Source organism: Panthera uncia, chromosome D2 (genome assembly GCF_023721935.1).
Source record: "Panthera uncia isolate 11264 chromosome D2, Puncia_PCG_1.0, whole genome shotgun sequence".
NCBI classification, from domain to species: domain Eukaryota; kingdom Metazoa; phylum Chordata; class Mammalia; order Carnivora; family Felidae; genus Panthera; species Panthera uncia.
Window position 1 is genome coordinate 29088632 of NC_064818.1, and position 17705 is coordinate 29106336.

A 17705-nucleotide genomic window follows, 5' to 3' on the forward strand; every position below is an offset into this window, starting at 1 on the left:
TGGCCATGCTGTGTGGTCTCACTCCACCCTGAGCTAGACCCTCCTTGGCCCTTTGCAGGACCTCCCTTCCTGTCCTTCTCTGTAAGTAAGACGAATAAAAGAATACTCCAGTCTCATGATCTCAAAGGGTAGATACTGGAGTTGAGACCCACTTATTCTACTGCTGAGGCCCAGAGAGAGACAAACACTTTCCCAAGTTTACACAGGCCCAGAGAGGGACAAACACTTTCCCAAGGTTACACCGTGATTTGTAACTGGACCAAAACTTACTACTGTTAGGTCTTTTTGTTTGATGTACTGGGGCTAATGTCATCTACAGTGTTTTTGTTTTGTTTTGTTTTGTTTTGTTTTGTTTTGTTTTTAAGGCAAATGCTTTTATTGCTCATGGCTTGGTAAGCTGTAAAGGGCCGCTCTCCCCTGAGTCTCACTTGCTCCTCTCTGTTGGCCTCTGTGTCTAAACTGATGCCACATACTTAAGGGAGGCTGTAATAGAATAGCCGAGAGCTGCAGCCAGCCTGATCTCCAAGCTTAACTTTGCTACTGACCCACTATATGAGGTTGGGAAGTTCCTCAACCTTGATGAGCCTCAGTGTCCTCATCTATAAAATAAGATAGGGGCACCTGGGTGGCTCAGCTGGTTGAGCGCCTGAGTCTAGATTTCGGCTCACCTTATGATCCTGGGGTCCTGGGATCGAGCCCTGGGTTGGGCTCCTCACTGAGCATGGAGCCTACTTGGGATTCACTCTCTGTCTCTCTCTTTCTCTCTCTCTCTCTGCCTCTGCCCCTCTTGCACTTGTGCACAAGTGTGGTCTCTCTTTCTCTCTAAAATTAAAAAAATAAAATAAAATGTATAACATAGAATAATATTACTTATGAGGGGTTCTTGCAATTTAATGCCTTGAGTTATTTGTAGCAGCGCCTGACAAATAATACACTCCACAAATGCTAGCTATGATTACCTCTACATGGGTCGCTTACGAGAAAGATGGGAAGTCAATCGATTCGGGGGTTCATGGTGTCTAAAGACAAGGCTAAAATGATATAAAGAAACAAGGCTAACCACAGCTGGAAACGAAGAAGGAATCCTGCCATTAGGAGACACAAATGAATCGTGGAGTTTTCTGTTATTAAAAGGCTGGGATATCAAGACTCCTAAATTCAGGTAAATGATACAACAAATGAAGCAACTGTTTTGAAAGTGTGTTATGAAGGTGCCTAGGCCTGCTGTTTGGGAAAGGCAACACCTCGTTTGCACAGATGCTTTAGAATCTGAGAAGGGAGTTCTAGAGAAATCTGTGCAAGTCTTGGAGAAGACTGATGGGGTCCCAGGGTAATGGGATGATAGGGGAAGGCCGGCTCCCATGGAACCATGGTGGGCCACTGGAAATGCCATGCGTTTCTACACGAACTCTAGACCATGCAGACTCTTGACAAAAAGCAAGGCTGCTTTGAATGGCCTTCAAACTGAGTGCCCTGGGCCAGTCACGAGGGCTCCTTTTTCCTTTCTGCTCCCATCTCCTGGGTAACAGCAGATAGGAAGCCATGGAAGAAGAGGATGATAGCATAATCCTCTCTGTCTTTCGACAGACCCATGGGAACTTAAGAAATAAATGCTAATAGGGAAGATGTAGCCTTCATTCTCAGTAAGGTTGCTTTGGTGACCCAGAGCAGTGTTTGAACTAGATTTGGGAAGTTGCCTGGGTATCAGAAAGGAAGGCAAGAGTGCATGTGGAATTTGTTGAAGAACCTCTTTGAACACTCGTGGGCAGCTCTGCTCCTGGCTCCGGCAGGCTCTCCTTGCACAGGTCCCGGGGCCGGGAAGCCTAGGATTCACTCCACTCCAGCATTCAGGAGGCCGAGGGCGTGTGGGGAGGGAGGAGAGGCAGCGTGTGGGGTGGGAAGAGGGCTCTGGAGTCTGGAGGATCTGTGCCCATGCTTGTCTCCCCAGGCTCTGCTGTGCAATTTTGAGAAAATGACAGCACCTCTCTGAGTGTCAGCATCCTCATCCCTAAATTAGGATCTTATTATCCCCCTTGTAATGGTGTGCCAGGATCAAATGGGAAAATGGGCAAGAAGTGTGATGCAGTTAGTACTCTGTGATGCCACGCTTTCTTCTTATGGCATTATTAATAGTTACTGGGCGACAAAGTTTCTTCCAGCTTCCACTCAGGCCATGCTAATAGCTCCCTTGAGGGATCTGTTTAGCTATATGTGTTTATTATTTATTTAATTTTTTATTTTTTAAGACGGGGGGTGGGGGGGGGAGGAAAGAGGGCGAGCAGGGGAGTGGCAGAGAGAGAGGGAGACAGAAGATCCAAGTGGGCTCTGTGTGGACAGCAAAGAGCCTGATGCAGGGTTTGAATCCATGAACCGTCAAATCATGCCCTGACCCGAAGTTGGACCTTAACCAACTAAGCCACCCAGGCGCCCCCGCATAGCTGTATGTGATCCTCACAACGACCCAGCGAGTGAGACAGGAGAGCAGTCTTCCGGTGACATGCTGAGGCTTGGAAAGGTTAAGCATCTTCCCTGAAGACCCACTGAGGGAACAGGTGGTGGACCCTGGGCCAGAGACACCTCCCTCCCTCACTCCTAGTTCAGGGCTCTTCCAGTGCTTCCGAAGGGCAGGGACCAACTCCCTGGGGCTCAGTTGTCTGGTGCCACATAAAAAACCACCCCCAGACTCAGTGGCTTAAAAGAATAGGCTCACGATTCTGTTTCAGCAATTTGGGTTGAGTTCAGCTGGGTGGTTGTAAAGGAGGAAACACTCCACTTGTGAGTCTCCTCACTACTCACACTGAACCATTCTGGTTACCAATGTGTGGGGTTTCTTCCCAATCTCAACAAGTCTGCAACACCAGAATTATAGACCGTCCTATGGTTTAACTCAATCCTGACACCATCTACCTGGAGATAAAAGAGGACGTCAACACCTCCATTTTGACCTTAGTCTGTACTTTCTAATGCTTAAATTCTTCTTTCAAGCTTATCTCTTAACTCAGGCAGAAGACCCTGGGGGCAAAGCATCCCAAGTGATTGGAGCTAAAATGACCCCCTCATGCTGCCCTGAGCCAGTAGGACTCTGTGTGGTTGACCCCAAAGCAATGATCGACATGACCTTTACTGCCAACCTACATGTACCTACTGACCTTTATCCCACATTTTCCTTAGATAAACCTAGAAGTATTTTCAGTACTTTCTAGGTGGTCTTTGAGACATTAGTCCATCGTCTTCCAGGTGTTGGCCTCAGTTGTTAGAAATAAGCCCATTGACCCAACCAGAGGAGGAATTCGGAGACCCAGAGCCCGGTGAAGCAAGACTTTAATCAATGTTCTTGCAAAAGCAGGTGTCTGATGGGCAGGCACACTCGGGGCAGTTACAGCAGACAACTTATCTCCTAGCATGCAAGTCCGTCCCCTGGTTCCTCATTGGCCAAGTACTACAGAGGTTACAGCCTGACCCGGATGTCGCCTATGCCCCTGTAAGGCAAAAAGTGGATTTATCCTCCCAGACCCTGCCCCTTCCTTGGAGAAAGGTGGGCTGCAGTTTCCAATGGAGTCACAGGGTTGGTTCCCCAGGCAACCAGCCCCATCCTCATTAACATAAATTCATTGTTATTGAAAGTGTCTTGTTAGGAATAACAAGACACTCCTTTCACCTTTATCACTGGACCTATTTCAGAACTGGAGCTATTTGAGGACAAAAGATAGACTATTATAACACAAGATTCTTTCATTGGCTGTTAAAATTTAGGAGATTCCAAGGGTTTTAGGAGCTGTGTGCCAGGAATAGGGACAAAGACCAAGTATCAATTTCTTATAATAAATCACAGTATCCCTGTGGCTCTGCAAATCTGAGCTAGGTGTGGCTGGCCTGGGATGGGCTCACTCCTGCATCTTAGTGGGCTTCCTGGTTGGCTGGGGGCTGGCTGGCCTAAGATACTCAGCTGGGATGGCAGTTTCTACCTCCCGGTGCCTCCCATCATCCAGTAGGGTTAGCTGGGGCTTCTTCCCATGGCAGCAGTGGCAGGGGTCCCGAGAGCAACAAGAGAGAGTAAGCCCCTCATGTGTAAGCATTTTTCAATTTTTGTTTCTTGTGACACATTGTCCAGTCGGTCAAAGCAAGTCATTGGCTCAAGGTCAGGTGTTTGTGGATGAGAACTACCCAGGGGCATGGATAGAGAGAGGCATGCCCATGGTTGCAGCGATCTACCACGTGTACAGTGAGCAGGGGAAGAAGGTAAGCTCCAATCTTACCTTCCAATCATCCAACCCAGGATCCTGTGCCATGGGCCAAAGGCTGGTTTCTTACTCTGAGAAGTCTTCTTGGATTCCCAAATACACGTAGTTCAAAATAGAGTTCCCCACTCTTCCCCCTGTTTCGGAGTGATGGTGAGATCTGGAGCTGAAGGCCAAGAAAGAATTCTTGAGACGTCTTTGGTGCAAAAATGTGATTTTATGTTAAAGCACGGGGATGGGACCCTTGGGCAGGAAGAGCTGCACTGGGGTTGCGAACAGGGGCTGGTTATATACTACGGAGTTGGGGGAGGTAAAGTCAAGAGGAAGTTTCTCACAGATTACTGGAGGCCTAGCTGTTGTCAGGCTAAGGTTGTTTTTCCCTCTAGCAAAGCTTTAACGTCAAGACAGTGGGGAGTTCCTGGACTTTAGGCTATTGATAAGATTGTCCTTTTTTGGTAGTCGTTCTAAGATACTTGTAAACTGATGGAGACACTTCCCAGTTTAACCATTTGTTTTCTGTCCTTTCCTTTGTTCTTGGGAGCTTGAAGTGCCCGAGGAATATCACACGTCCCACCTGGGGTGGGGGTGGGGTGCTACTTGTGCTTAGCCCTCAACTTGCCTGATGCTCCCTCATCATATGGACATTTGTATACTTTCTCCTTTTCGAGTTACAGAAAGGTGTTTTCTCATGTTTCGTCATGGGGCTATATCTGGCAGTCTGATACCTCCCTCCGCCACGGGCTTCTCAGGGTTAGAATCATCTCTTGCCCACTATGAGTTGGTGAATGTAGATAAAACGATACATCAATAAGAACAATAATCACATATTTAGCACTTACAGTTATCACTTAAGTACTTACCGTATGCCAGGCTCTCTGCGTGACTTAATCTGTAACGCTCATCGGAAGTGTTCTAGACTCTCCTAAACCTCCAGATTCAAAGACTGCCCATTCTGCCTGTCGGGCCGTAAGACAGGAACCACAGGCTGCTGTCAGGGCAGTGCCAACCTTTTCTTTTCTGAGGGATGGTGTGCAGCGGTCCACAGATGGGAGAAGACGAGATCCCACTGGGCAAGTGCAGGACTCCTCCTGGCTTAAAAAAAAAAAAAAAGCCTCCTGCCTGGCAGCAGCCAAATTCTCTTGTTACAACCCCATAGGGACATTTTCCAGAGTCTCTGTATGGGACAGAACAAGAGTCATCTCACTCAGGGAAGCCTGTGCTATGGGATCCCATCTAGTATTTACAGTTCTTCCAACCCAGGAGCAACCTAGCAACAAGGGATCATCCTTATCACAAGAAATGTTACTTGGAGGGGGCGCCTGGGTGGCTCAGTCAGTTGAGCACCCAGCTCTTGGTTTTGGCTCAGGTCATGATCTCATGGTTTGTTAGTTTGAGCGCCCGCATCAGGCTCTGTGCGGAGCCTGTTTGGGATTCTCTCTCTGCTGCTCCCCTGTTCTCTCTCTTAAAATAAATAAATAAACTTTAAAAAATAAAAGGGGAGAAAAAGAAATGTTACTGAGAAACATATGTGACATTCTATCCTTGTTGTAACGGAACTAGCATGAGTTTGCCCCTTGGTGAGTCACAGATAGAAACTACAGGGACAGTTGTCACACAAAAGAAACTTTATTTGCAGCAAATAAAGAAACCACGGAGGATAACTTCCAAAGCTGTGACTCTCCAAGCAAGGGTGGATGTTGTTGTTTTAATTTAGGGTGAGGATGAATATTTAGAAAGGGGAGCCTTGTCGTCGGATGTAGAGGCGGGCGGGCATAAGGTCACACATGTGCCTTAAGGAAACACGCCTACACATACACTGTATGTTCTGTAAATGAGGCTCGTGCTCCCCCGTGGCCGGAGATTTTAGTATCATAATGAGGTAAAGTTGACTTTTGGTCACTGCACGGGTTGCAGCATGGTCCATCTGTCGCAGGTGGGAGTCCAAACTGGCGTAAGCTCTCCCTCAGGGCAGCCTTTATCGCTTGGGGGGTAATTTCATTTCTAGCGGTGATGCTATGGCTGCAAGTCTCTTGCCTGAGTTAAAAGATAAGCCAGGAAGAGCTTTAAGAAAACCTGTAGGACAAAGGTTGGTGAGTGCAAGCAGCTGAGTAATAAAGGTCAGGTCGTGGGGTCTAGCTGGTGACATTACCAGGGGGGATGGACATTACCAGGGGGGATTAACTGGGGGGAATGGAACTAGAATGTTAACCCAAGGCCAAATTCTAATGCAGGAGGGAGAAGGGTTCTTTATTCTCACCTATTATCTCCCTCATTTTACAGACACAGAAACTCATGCTTCAGTTAAGTGGCAGAGTAAGGATTCGAACTTGGGTCCCAGGCCACACTGCTGCTTTACCTATTAGCTTATCTAGCATAATTAGGGGAACATCTTTTTGTAGAAACAAAGTTAAATCATACATTATAAAGCAAACTGTATATTATCTTTACATTGCCTTCTGCTTTGGCCTGTGCCAGCCATTGGGTTGTAATTGGCAGAGGTTGATGGAGGCTGTGACCTCCTGTGAGTGTCTGTGTTGGAAATTCATAAAGGAGCTGGGGACAAGACCAAGAAGGTTTGACACTCTCAGCCAGGGCTCTCCACATCTTCTTGGTCATGTGCTCTCTCCGTAAAATATTTTTGCAGACACATTCCCCAATACATGTATTTTAGTTATTTGGGGATTTATGCATTTATGATTCCATGTATGTGAAATATCCAGAACAGGCAAATCCATAGAGAAAGAAAGTAGATGAGCTGTTGTTGGGAGGGAGGGGTGGGAGGGTGGATAGAGTGAGAAGTGACTGCTGATGGATGCAAGGTTTCTTTTTGGGGTGATGGAAATGTTCTGGAATTAGATAGTGGTGATTGCACAACCTTATGAATATACTAAAACCCACTGAATTATATATATATTTTAAGGGGGTGAATATTTTGGCATATGAATTTTATCTCAATTAAAAAAAAATCATGTCCTGAAATAACATGTACAATACAAAGAATAGCCTAAAAACATCGTACGGTGAAATTTAAAAAGTCATAAATAAAAGTTCTGTTGTCTTCTGTCACCCCAACAAATTGTCTTATGCTCTCCGCATGGACTCACTGCTTTACAGTTTATGTATTTATATTGAGAGAGAGAGAGAGAGTTCACATGAGCAGGGGAAGGGCAGAGAGAGAGAGAATCCCAAGCAGGCTCCGTGCTGTCAGTACAAAGCCTGATTTAGGCTAGCTCAATCTCACAAACCATGAGATCATGACCTTAGCCTAAATCAAGAGTTGGACGTTTAACCGACTGAGTCACCCAGTCACCTCTGGACTCACTGCTTTAAACCAACCCCCTCCCCCCGCCCCCATAATTGAGACAGGCTGTGTCTCAATTATGTTAGAAATAAGCCCATCAACCCAATCAAAGGAGGGACGTAGAGACTCGGAGCACAGTGAAGCGAGGCTTTAATCAACCTTCTTGCAAGAACTGGTGTCTGAGGACAGGCATACTCAGGGCAGTTACAGCAGACAACTTATCTCCTAGCGTGCAAGTCCCTCCCCTGGTTCCTCATAGGCCGAGTACTACAGAGGTTACAGCCTTACCTGGACATCGTTTATGCCCCTGTAAAACAAAAAGTAGTCTGGAACAATCAGACATTCCCTGTGGTGATGCAGAGACTTTCAGCCCCTCCTCCCTTTGTGCTTTGGCCCCTGCTCATTGCAAAGACCGTGAAAATAAGCCTGTGAAATGGAGAGGGGAAGAACAACAAGGAAAGGAAGGGTCTGAGGGTTTGGGACTCCATTGTGTGTGTGTGTCGGGGGAGGGGGGTGCGGGGAGAGTTCATACATATTTCCAATGAGTTGTAAACCTATTGTTAACTAGACAGCACAGCTCTTATTTGGTATTTCTGAAAATGAATCATCTCCCTTCTCACAAATTATAAGCCATTTACGGCCCCTAGTAAAAGCCGTTTTTGCTTTCACAACTGTTTTGAATTTCAAAAACATTGCTAATCAATCAACAACAATAATAGTTAACAGGTATATATCGAATACTTGCTAGATGCAAAACACTATCCTAAGTGCTCTGTTCACATACGCATACCTCACGTTCCTATGCAGCTATATTAATGTCTGTTAATGTCACCATTTTACAGTTGAGAAAACTGAGGGTCAGTTAGGTTAAGTAACTTTTCCAGAGTCAAAGCTATTACATGGCTGAGTGGGGCTTCAAACCAAACAGCCTGACCTCAACGCCATGTCCCACACTTACTATGTGCTGAGCACTGAAGGACACACAAAGTGTGTGCACCCTGGGGGCTTATCCTGTAATGGGAGAGGCGGGTAATTATCGAGTAAATATAAGACAAGTACGGATATTTCCAGGCTCTTGGAAGAACATATCATAACCAAGTTCTGTGTGCCTTCTGCCCCAGAAACATGCGGGATGAAGGAATTAAGTAGGAGCTTTAAGTGTAACTTTGTTGATGTAAACAAATAACAAAGAAACTCGACACATTTTGTTTATGCCTCTGACCTGGGCCAGGGAGGGTTTGGGATGTTGGGGGTACCAGTTGTCCCACCGAGACCAACTCGGGCACAATTCACCAACCGTGAGCCATTGGGATTCAGTGGCTGGAGGCCCAGTGTTACGCCAATGGTTAGAAGTCTGGACTCTTGGCTCACCCTCTTAGAACTAAAAAGGCCCCAAATAGTAGGGAACTTTTTGGATTTGCTGCAGCACGCTAATTGTTAGGCAAATCACATAATATTTCTAAGCTGTTCGGGGTATGGTAGAGACTTAATAAAATTGTTATGAATTTTGACTGAGGTTATCTGACACTTACTGAATTATTACTATATCATTCCTGAGTAAGCCTTTCTGAATATGAACTATAAGATCTCTACCCAGTGTAACCAATAAAAAAGTAATGCGGTCTTTATTAATTGACATGAAAGGTTTCATAATATTTTCTTCCATGGAAAAAAGAAGATTTAAAAAGAGTATAAGAGCATGATTCCATTTTTATGTTGTTTCTGGCCTGCGGTTATCTGGACAAAAATATAAGGAAGGATATGGGCCAGAATCTTAACAGAATTCATTTCTGGGGCACTTGGGTGGCTCTGTCAGTTAAGAGTCTGACTCTTGGTTTTGGCTCAGGTCATGATCTCATGGTTCATGGGATGGAGTCCAATGTTGGGCTCTGTGCTGACCGCACAGCGCCTGCTTGGGATTCTGTCCCTCTCTCTCTGCCCCTCCCCCATTTGTGTGTGCATTCTCTCTCAACATAAACTTAAAAAATAAATAAATAAAAATAAATGTTTTTAAAAAGAACTTATTTCTATAGGAGTAAAGGTGATTTTAATTTTTAAACTACTTGCCTGTATTTTGTGACTTTCTTGGTATGGTGAGTGTGCATTGCTTTTATAATTAGAGAAGTGATTTTTTACCCAGAGCTACACCCTACCCTGTTTAAATTAGGGGAAAAGAATGACACTGTGGTGAATATTGCACTTCTGAAATTTGGGCTTTGGAGTTGCCTTGGCTAATGTCCATTTCTATTGGATTTCCGCCCTAAAGCAAGACCCTACTTTCAGATCTCTTTGTTTTTTAATTTTTAAAAAAAAAAAATTTTTTTTTAACGTTTATTTATTTTTGAGACAGAGAGAGACAGAGCGTGAACAGGGAAGGGGCAGAGAGAGAGGGAGACACAGAATCTGAAACAGGCTCCAGGCTCTGAGCTGTCAGCACAGAGCCCGACGCGGGGCTCGAACCCACAGACCGTGAGATCATGACCTGAGCCGAAGTCGGACGCTTAACCGACTGAGCCACCCAGGCGCCCCTGTTTTTTAATTTTTAATTTTAAAAAATTTTAAATCTTTATTTACTTTTGAGAGAGAGAAAGAGAGAGACAGAGAGAGACAGAGTGCAAGTGAGGGAGGAACAGAGAGAGAGGGAGACACAGAATCTGAAGCAGGCTCCAGGCTCCGAGCTGTCAGCACAGAGCCCGACGCGGGGTTGGAACTCACAACCACAAGTTCATGACCTGAGCCGAAGTCGGACGCTCGACCGACTGAGCCACCCAAGAACCCCTCAGATCTCTTTGAGAGTAGACAAGGCTGTAGTTGGTGAGGAGACACCACCTCCAGACAGGGCTCCAGTGAATTTCTTCTAGAATAGTATCCTGACATTTTACTTCGGATTACAGATCCTTCTGGAAACAGGGGCCTGAACCTGCCCCCGGTCCTCAGTAGCGGTGTGTTTAGCCTCCCGGCTGGTGAGGAGAGGAATGAGACTGACGAACCCTTGACTCTTCCTCCTTTGGGTTTGCTTTTCTCCAGGCCTCCTAGCCCGGACTGCTGAGAGCAGAAGAGAAGAAAGAACCAGAAGAGAAGGAAGAACCCGGGCATAGCAGGTGCCCACCATGGGGCAGAGCTGCCAGCGAGGATGCGTAAGCTCTCCCCTTGCTTTTCTCTAACTTCACGTGGCCACTTGCACCGCGCAGCCCGGCCCACCCTCCCGCAGGCTGTTAGGTCAGGGTCCACTTTATAGGATGGAAACCCAGACCAGGAGCACAGCAGAGACATGTTATGGGATGAGGCAGGAGGCCCTCAGATCCAGCCTCTGACTCTCTGTGCAGTTTAATTTTTACCTGGGCCAGATAGGTCCTGACCAAGGGGAGCCCAGGGGGTCATTCACGTAACCCCTCGGTTAATCACTTCTTAGATCGTTACGCTGCAAAGTCATGAATGTGTGTCGAGAACGGGAGTGTGGCCTTTTCTAAGACAAGCCTTCCATGGCCCTGTAAAAGCAGAAACCCATCCTTGCCTCTTACAGAGAGCCCAGCTCCTCCCCTGGATGTTGAAACAAACCTTGGAAAATGTTTATGGGACAAATGATGTTCTGAGTAGCTGGCTCATTTTCAGTTAACCTGTGCTGCACAGGGTCCCTTTGGGGCAAGGACTACCGATGCTCCCCCTTTATAGTCTGGGAAATCGAGGTACAATGTGGTTTAAGCCCAGCGACAAACACACAGCTGGGCCTTAAGGAATGCCCCGGGGACAGAATTCCCCCAGAGCAGCATGTCAGTCTCTGCTGTGAAAACTTCCCTGGTCAGTGCGTGGGTGACAAATTAGCTCCCAGATAGCATGTGAGAGTGGGGAGGAGGGACCACAAACTCAAGCAGCTGCTGTTCCCCTCCATGTGAGGTGGGGGGGGGGGGGCAGGCAACTTTCCCTCAGTCCTCCGGGCCCGGCTTGAAAAGGCCCCCTTCATCTAAGGAGGGCTTTGCAATGTCCAGCCCCACATCCTTCCTACCTCGCAGGGCTTTGAGAGAATTGAATTTGACCCCGCTTCTCACACCCAAGTGGAAACTCAGTGTCACCTTTGTAACCTGACCAGTTACAGTGAGCAGGGGAGGCCGCTAAATACATAAACCTGAAAACTCCTTGGGTCCCCGTGCCGCAATGCCTGTTCCTTCTCTCCTCCTTCTCTCCTCTCTACTCCACAATCAGGATGAACAAAGCTTTGCCTGCTCTGGGAAAGGAGTACCTCCAGCCCAGGAGATTTGTCTGGGATGTCATCGCCACCTCTCGTGGTCCCCACTGTCCCCTTCCTGTGCCCCCACCTGGCCTCGCAAGCCTCGGGCAGGATGCCACTGAGGGCTTAAAGGAGGCCAGGCCTGCTTAGGAGAGGTGGCACAAAGCAGCCAGTGTCACAGGCTCCACATGGCGGTCAGCAGGCTTGGGCACCGGCACTTGGAGTTCAGTGTCAATCTGTGGAATGTCCGGCGGGTCCTCTGTGGTCCTTGGGGGTCCAGAGAGGGGAGCACAGGCTCGGGGATCTCAGACACGAGTAGAAACCCAGGAGTTGGAAATCGGTTTGAGTCTCAAGTGGTGCGTGTGAGTTGTAGTTACTGCCCCGTGTCTCTAGGAGTCTGTGATCTTTACTGTAACTTTCTACGAGCAACGGCTCTGTGCCAGCCCCTTCTCACGGTCTCCTTAAATGTTGACAAAGTTCCAATGAAGTAGGCAGCATTCTCATCTCTCAGATGGGAACCCAGAGGCTTAGGAAAGGGAAATTCCTTGCCTAATTTTACACAGCTCATCAGTGACAGATCTAGAACTTCAACTCAGGTCCCTCTGGCTCCAAGTCTGTGCGCTTTCTGCCTCCACGACAAACTCAAGGCGGCAGGTGAGGCGTGTGATGCCAACCGTAACTGCCGAAGGACATTCCTATTTCCTATTTTGAGTTGGTCCAGGTTTAGAAGTGTTGTGCTCTGGATATTGAATTCCCACTCTTTTTTAAAAAAAAAATTTTTTTAACGTTTATTTATTTTTGAGACAGAGAGAGACAGAGCATGAGCGGGGGAGGGTCAGAGAGAGAGGGAGACACAGAATCTGAAACAGGCTCCAGGCTCTGAGCTGTCAGCCCAGAGCCCGACTCGGAGCTCGAACCCATGGACCGCGAGATCATGACCTGAGCTGAAGTCGGACGCTTAACCGACTGAGCCACCCAGGCACCCCTGAATTCCCACTCTTAATCTAAGGCAGGGCCAAAAATGATACGGTCCATTCAGTTCCTTTCTCCTTGGCTCCTTGCTTGTTCCAAGCTACAGAGAGTATTTTGTGTTGTTTCCTTACGCTCAATTCTCATGACAGCCTGTAAATATCTGCAAGGCTTCTTTCGAGCCCTTTCAGTAGCTAGTCTGCTCTCATGGGTATCAGTGTAAAGCCTAGACTGTTTGGTTTTCAGCCAAGTGGAAAACTTGCCTAGATTGTCCTGGTCACTTGGGTTGCCTCTGGGATGCCTTTTCTTGCTTCCCTAGGACCATGATTTCTACAGAGCTTCTCTGATTAGCAGCCTACTCAGAAGAGGGCACGGTTTATTCAGTTCATGAACAATAATCATTTACCGAGCACCTGCTCTAGGTGAGGCAAGGCAGGAAGTGCTGAAAAGATGGTCTCTGCCCTTCAGGGAGGATCCATGGGTTACCCCCCACCTCCACGACCCCGATTCTTACGGGGACTGGCTGCATGTCTGTGGGCCGCTGCGCAACCTTCTAGAAACCCCAGGCCCCTTCCTTATAAAGTGGGGTTGCCTCTTGTGCTCTGTCACTTAGCATTCCTTGCCTTCTCACTACCCCACCCCCCAGACTGGTGGTTGCAAGAGTCCCAAGAACAGCAAGAGAGGGCCGGCCTGAGCACAAGCATGGCTGAAGCTACTGCTTGTGTCGTGCTGTTACCGTCCTACTGGCTAAAGCCAGTCACACAGCCAAACCCAGAGTCGCCGTGGGAGGAGACTACAGAGAATAGTATGGGTACAGGGAAGAGAACCATTATGGCTGTTTTCCGCAAACAATTTCCTACATCTTCCTTATCCCTTCAGCCGCCATCATGAAGAAATCTACATGGGCCTCGCTCTTACTGGCAGCAGCTTCCAAAACCTGTGAGGCATGGGAAGTTGTAAGAGGGGTATGAAACGGCAGGATGCTAACTCATCCAGCTGGCTGCTACTTGATGGCCACATTCTCACCGTGTTCTTCTGGCAAGTATTGCATCCTGCAATCTTGGGGACACGGTGTGGCCAATGGTTCAGCAGGGACAGACCCCTGTGTTCCCATAGCTCCCCCCTACACCTCTCCAGCAGCTCAGCACTGCGCGTTCACTGTTGATTGACTCATCCGTCTTCCCTGGTGGATTGTGGGCTCCCTGCAGGCGGAGCCACCATTGTTTTTCGTCTTTGAACCCCCCACTTCCTAGCACAGAACCTGCACATTCGTAAGCACCTAACCCATGCTGATGTGAATAAATTCACGAATAAGACATTTCTGAGCTCTGCTGTGCTTCATCCAGATTAGGGCTAATCATCTTAGAATTTACTCAGCGATTTCGGGGTTACTTACAGTTACCGTCGCTTTCTGAGCACGACTGATAAGTTATGAGCATCAATATGTTTTGAGTGCAAGTTGCTAAGATGCCTTTGTAACACCTTATTTTGTTCCGTGTTTCTTTAAGAGTGAAGAAGCATCTGAAAAGCCCATCAAGCCCCCACTTACTGAAGTTAAGGTAAGAAGCTTAAATGTCCTTTCCATTTCCTGTAACATTTTCTGTCAAAGAGAGAGCGTCTGTGGCAATTCCCTTTGGGCATTCTGACCCTGGTTCCAGTGAGCCAAGCAGCCCTATAATGGATTCCCCCGGGGGCTGTGCTGGGGGTGGGGAGAGCATCTACCTCTAACCTGTTCCTCCCCGGGCCCAGCCCACCCCACCCCACAGGACAGGTGCTTTGTGAGGGGGCCTTTGCTACTAGGTTGTTCTCCTAGCCCTTTCTTGGGAGCAAAATACTGAGTGTCAGAGCTAAACACAGGACCTTCCTGCATTTGGAGCTACATGGCATACCGACTGTGGGAGAGGCTCCAGAGAGAGAGAATACAAGGGTCTCTCCCCTGTCTTGTCTTTTCCCAGTGTGTCGAATCAGGCACGCCAGGAACTTGGTACCCATCCCCTCTGCACTTGAACACGGACAAGTTTCAGTTCTTTCCTATTGACATAGCCCAGATGGTTCCAAGTCAGAGAATTTTCTGTGCTATTTGTGATGGCCTACCGCCTGCCCTCTCATTCCCCACGCGGGCACTTGGCTGTGCCTTTAGAGGTGCAGTAGAGTGAATCTGAGGGGCGTTGCTTCATGGGAAGGTGGGGAGGTGGAGTACTGAAAGAGTCAGTTTGCTGGGAGAAAAAGGCAGTAACTTTTGATTTCTCCTGCACCTGGGTCCTCCTGCATCTAGTCCAAGGTGAGGTCCGAGGCTGGGCCTGGAATCACAGTCCCCTCTGCCTTGCTTCTTATTCCACCATCAAGCAGCCATATTCTTGTTCTTTCAAAAATGAAGAAGAGACTCCAGCCTTTGAGCACTTATGGCTGAGAAGCGAAGTTCAACATGCAAAAAAGGAAAAAGTTGCAGTGTGTGTCTTAGGAGCAGATGAGGGAGGGATCTGCCCTGTCTTGGGGAGAGAAAGAAGGTTGGAGAGAGGAGGTGAGATTTACAGACAGTCTTGAAGCAGAAGAAGCAATCTGCGGGCCAGGAAGGACATTCCAGGGGCAAACAGCAGCAAGGGCAAACGCAGAGCCTGTGAAAGATGGAAAGAAGCCTGGAGGCTGCCTGGTGTGGTTCTGGTAGGGAAGGCAGGAAGGGAGGCTAATGACGTTGGGTGGGGCTGGCACTGGATGTCTGGGTAAGGAACTCTATGGAGGAGGCCCAAAAGATCTTTAGGCTGAGGAATCATGTGATTAAATTGTGTTCTGTCTGGGGCGCCTGGGTGGCTCAGTCGCTTAAGTGGCCGACTTCGGCTCAGGTCGTGATCTCGCGGTTCGTGGGTTCGAGCCCCGCATCGGGCTCTGTGCTGACGGCTCGGAGACTGGAGCGTGCTTCGGATTCTGTGTCTCCCTCTCTCTCTGCCCCTTGCCTGCTCACACTCTGTCTCCCTGTCTCTCAAAAATAAATAAACATAAAAAAAAATTGTGTTCTGTCTGGAAGCAGCAAGGAGCATGAGCCTTGAGCCTCCCGGAAACCAGATGGGGGGCGGGGGGTGGGTAGTGGGGCTGAGAGTAGAGACATCTCGAGAGGTGGTGTGTGTGCAAAATGGTGCACCTCAGAGTGGAAAGAACAAAGTACTACCAGTTCCATTGTTACCAATTTTTAAAGACCAATCAGCATGGTAGCCTTGCTTGGTGAAACTTCTAGATGGCTACTTGTATCATCTTGTACTCAGGGTCTCTCACAATGAGGAGAGCCTGATAGGGGTCCCTACCTTTGTTTCCAGGGCTATTTTTAGCATATTATGAGGCATCACTGTCTTATAACCCCCTAGTTGAGGAAGTTTTATATATCATATTATCTGGATATATGATAGATAAATGATATCTATAATATATATCATATTAACTAGGATGACCCTCACAAAATGAGCAAGTGGCTTAGAGAGGTTTCTGCACAGAAACTATGGATTAAAGCTAATGAACAATGGAGCTCCTGGTTGGATCAGTCGGAAGAGAGAGCGAGAGAACAACTCTCGATCTCAAGGTCATGAGTTTGAGCCTCATGCTGGGTATAGAGATTACTAAAAATAAATAAACTTAAAAACAAAACAATCTAATGAACAAGGAGAACATAAGAGCACTGATTCATTTCCTATCCCTGGTACAAGCTCCTCATCAGCCACATCTTGGGGTTAAAAGAAATAAAAGATCTGATCAGATACAATAAGTAGTCAGAAAAAGAAAATGGGCCAGGCTATTTGAATTCTGGCTTTATTCTGTATATCACTAATGATAAACTAATCTCTATGTATACAAAGGGCTTGAGATAATTAGGTAATGATACTATTAGGCCACTACATTTTAAAATAGTTAATTTCATCCTTGTGTCTTTTTTAAAAATTGAAGTATAATTTGCTAGCAGTCAAATGCATAAAGCCTAAGTGTTGGCTCAAGAAGTTTGAACACATGTATATACCTATATAACTACCACCCAGTTCAAGATATAGAATATTTTCATCACCCCCCAAAATCTCATGTCCCTTTCCAGCCACTACTTTCCCATCCCCTGTCCTGAGGATATCATTGTTCTGACTTCTATCACCATAGGTTAGTTTTCCTGTTCTTGAACCTCACTTAAATGTAATCATACATGTGTGCTCTTTTGTACCTGGCTTTCTATATTTTTATTTGCTGCATGTATTGAATTCATTCCTACATGGTCTTTTATATAGAAAATCCTAAGGTATACTCACACACACACACACACACACACACACACACATGCGTGCACGCATGCACATGTAGAATAAACACATTCAGCAAGGTTGCAGAATACAAAATCGATATATGAAAATCAATTGTTCTTCCATACATTTGCAAGGAACAATCAAAAAATGAAACTAAGAAAACAGTTTCATTTATAATAGCATCAGAAAGAACACAATACTTAGGAATAAACTTAAAAGAAATTCAAGACTTATATTCTGCAAACTACAAAACATTGTTGAAGAAAATTGAAGAAATCTAAATAAATGGAAAGACATTCGTGTTCATGAATTGGAAGACTTAATATTAAGTTAGCAATACTCCCCAAATTGATCTACAGATTCAACACAATCCTTATCAAAAACACAGCTGGCGGGCACCTAGGTGGCTCAGTCAGTTAAGTGTCTGACTTTGTCTCAGGTCATGATCTCACAGTTCATGAGTTCGAGCCCCGCATTGGACTCTGTGCTGATAGCTCAGAGCCTGGAACCTGCTTCAGATTCTGTCTCTCCCTCTCTCTCTGCCCCTCCCCTGCTCTTGCTCTCTCTCTCTCTCTCTGAAAAATGAATAAACACTAAAAAAAAAATTAAAAAAAACTAGTTGGCTTCTTTGCAGAAATTGGTAAATTAATCCTAAAATCCATATGGAAATGGAAGGTACTCAAGTTAGCCAAGACATCTTG

General features: G+C 46.8%; 1 protein-coding gene across 1 annotated transcript in view; it reads left to right on the top strand.

Annotated features, from left to right (window-relative positions):
- The window catches only part of HK1 (hexokinase 1), a 124892-nt gene that overhangs the window by 25070 nt on the left and 82117 nt on the right, over positions 1-17705 (top strand). Inside the window, exons 3-4 of the mRNA XM_049645165.1 lie at positions 10567-10676; positions 14242-14292. Of these exons, the coding sequence (XP_049501122.1) occupies positions 10650-10676; positions 14242-14292 (78 nt within the window). The 5' untranslated portion in view covers positions 10567-10649. The remainder of the gene's footprint in view (positions 1-10566; positions 10677-14241; positions 14293-17705) is intronic.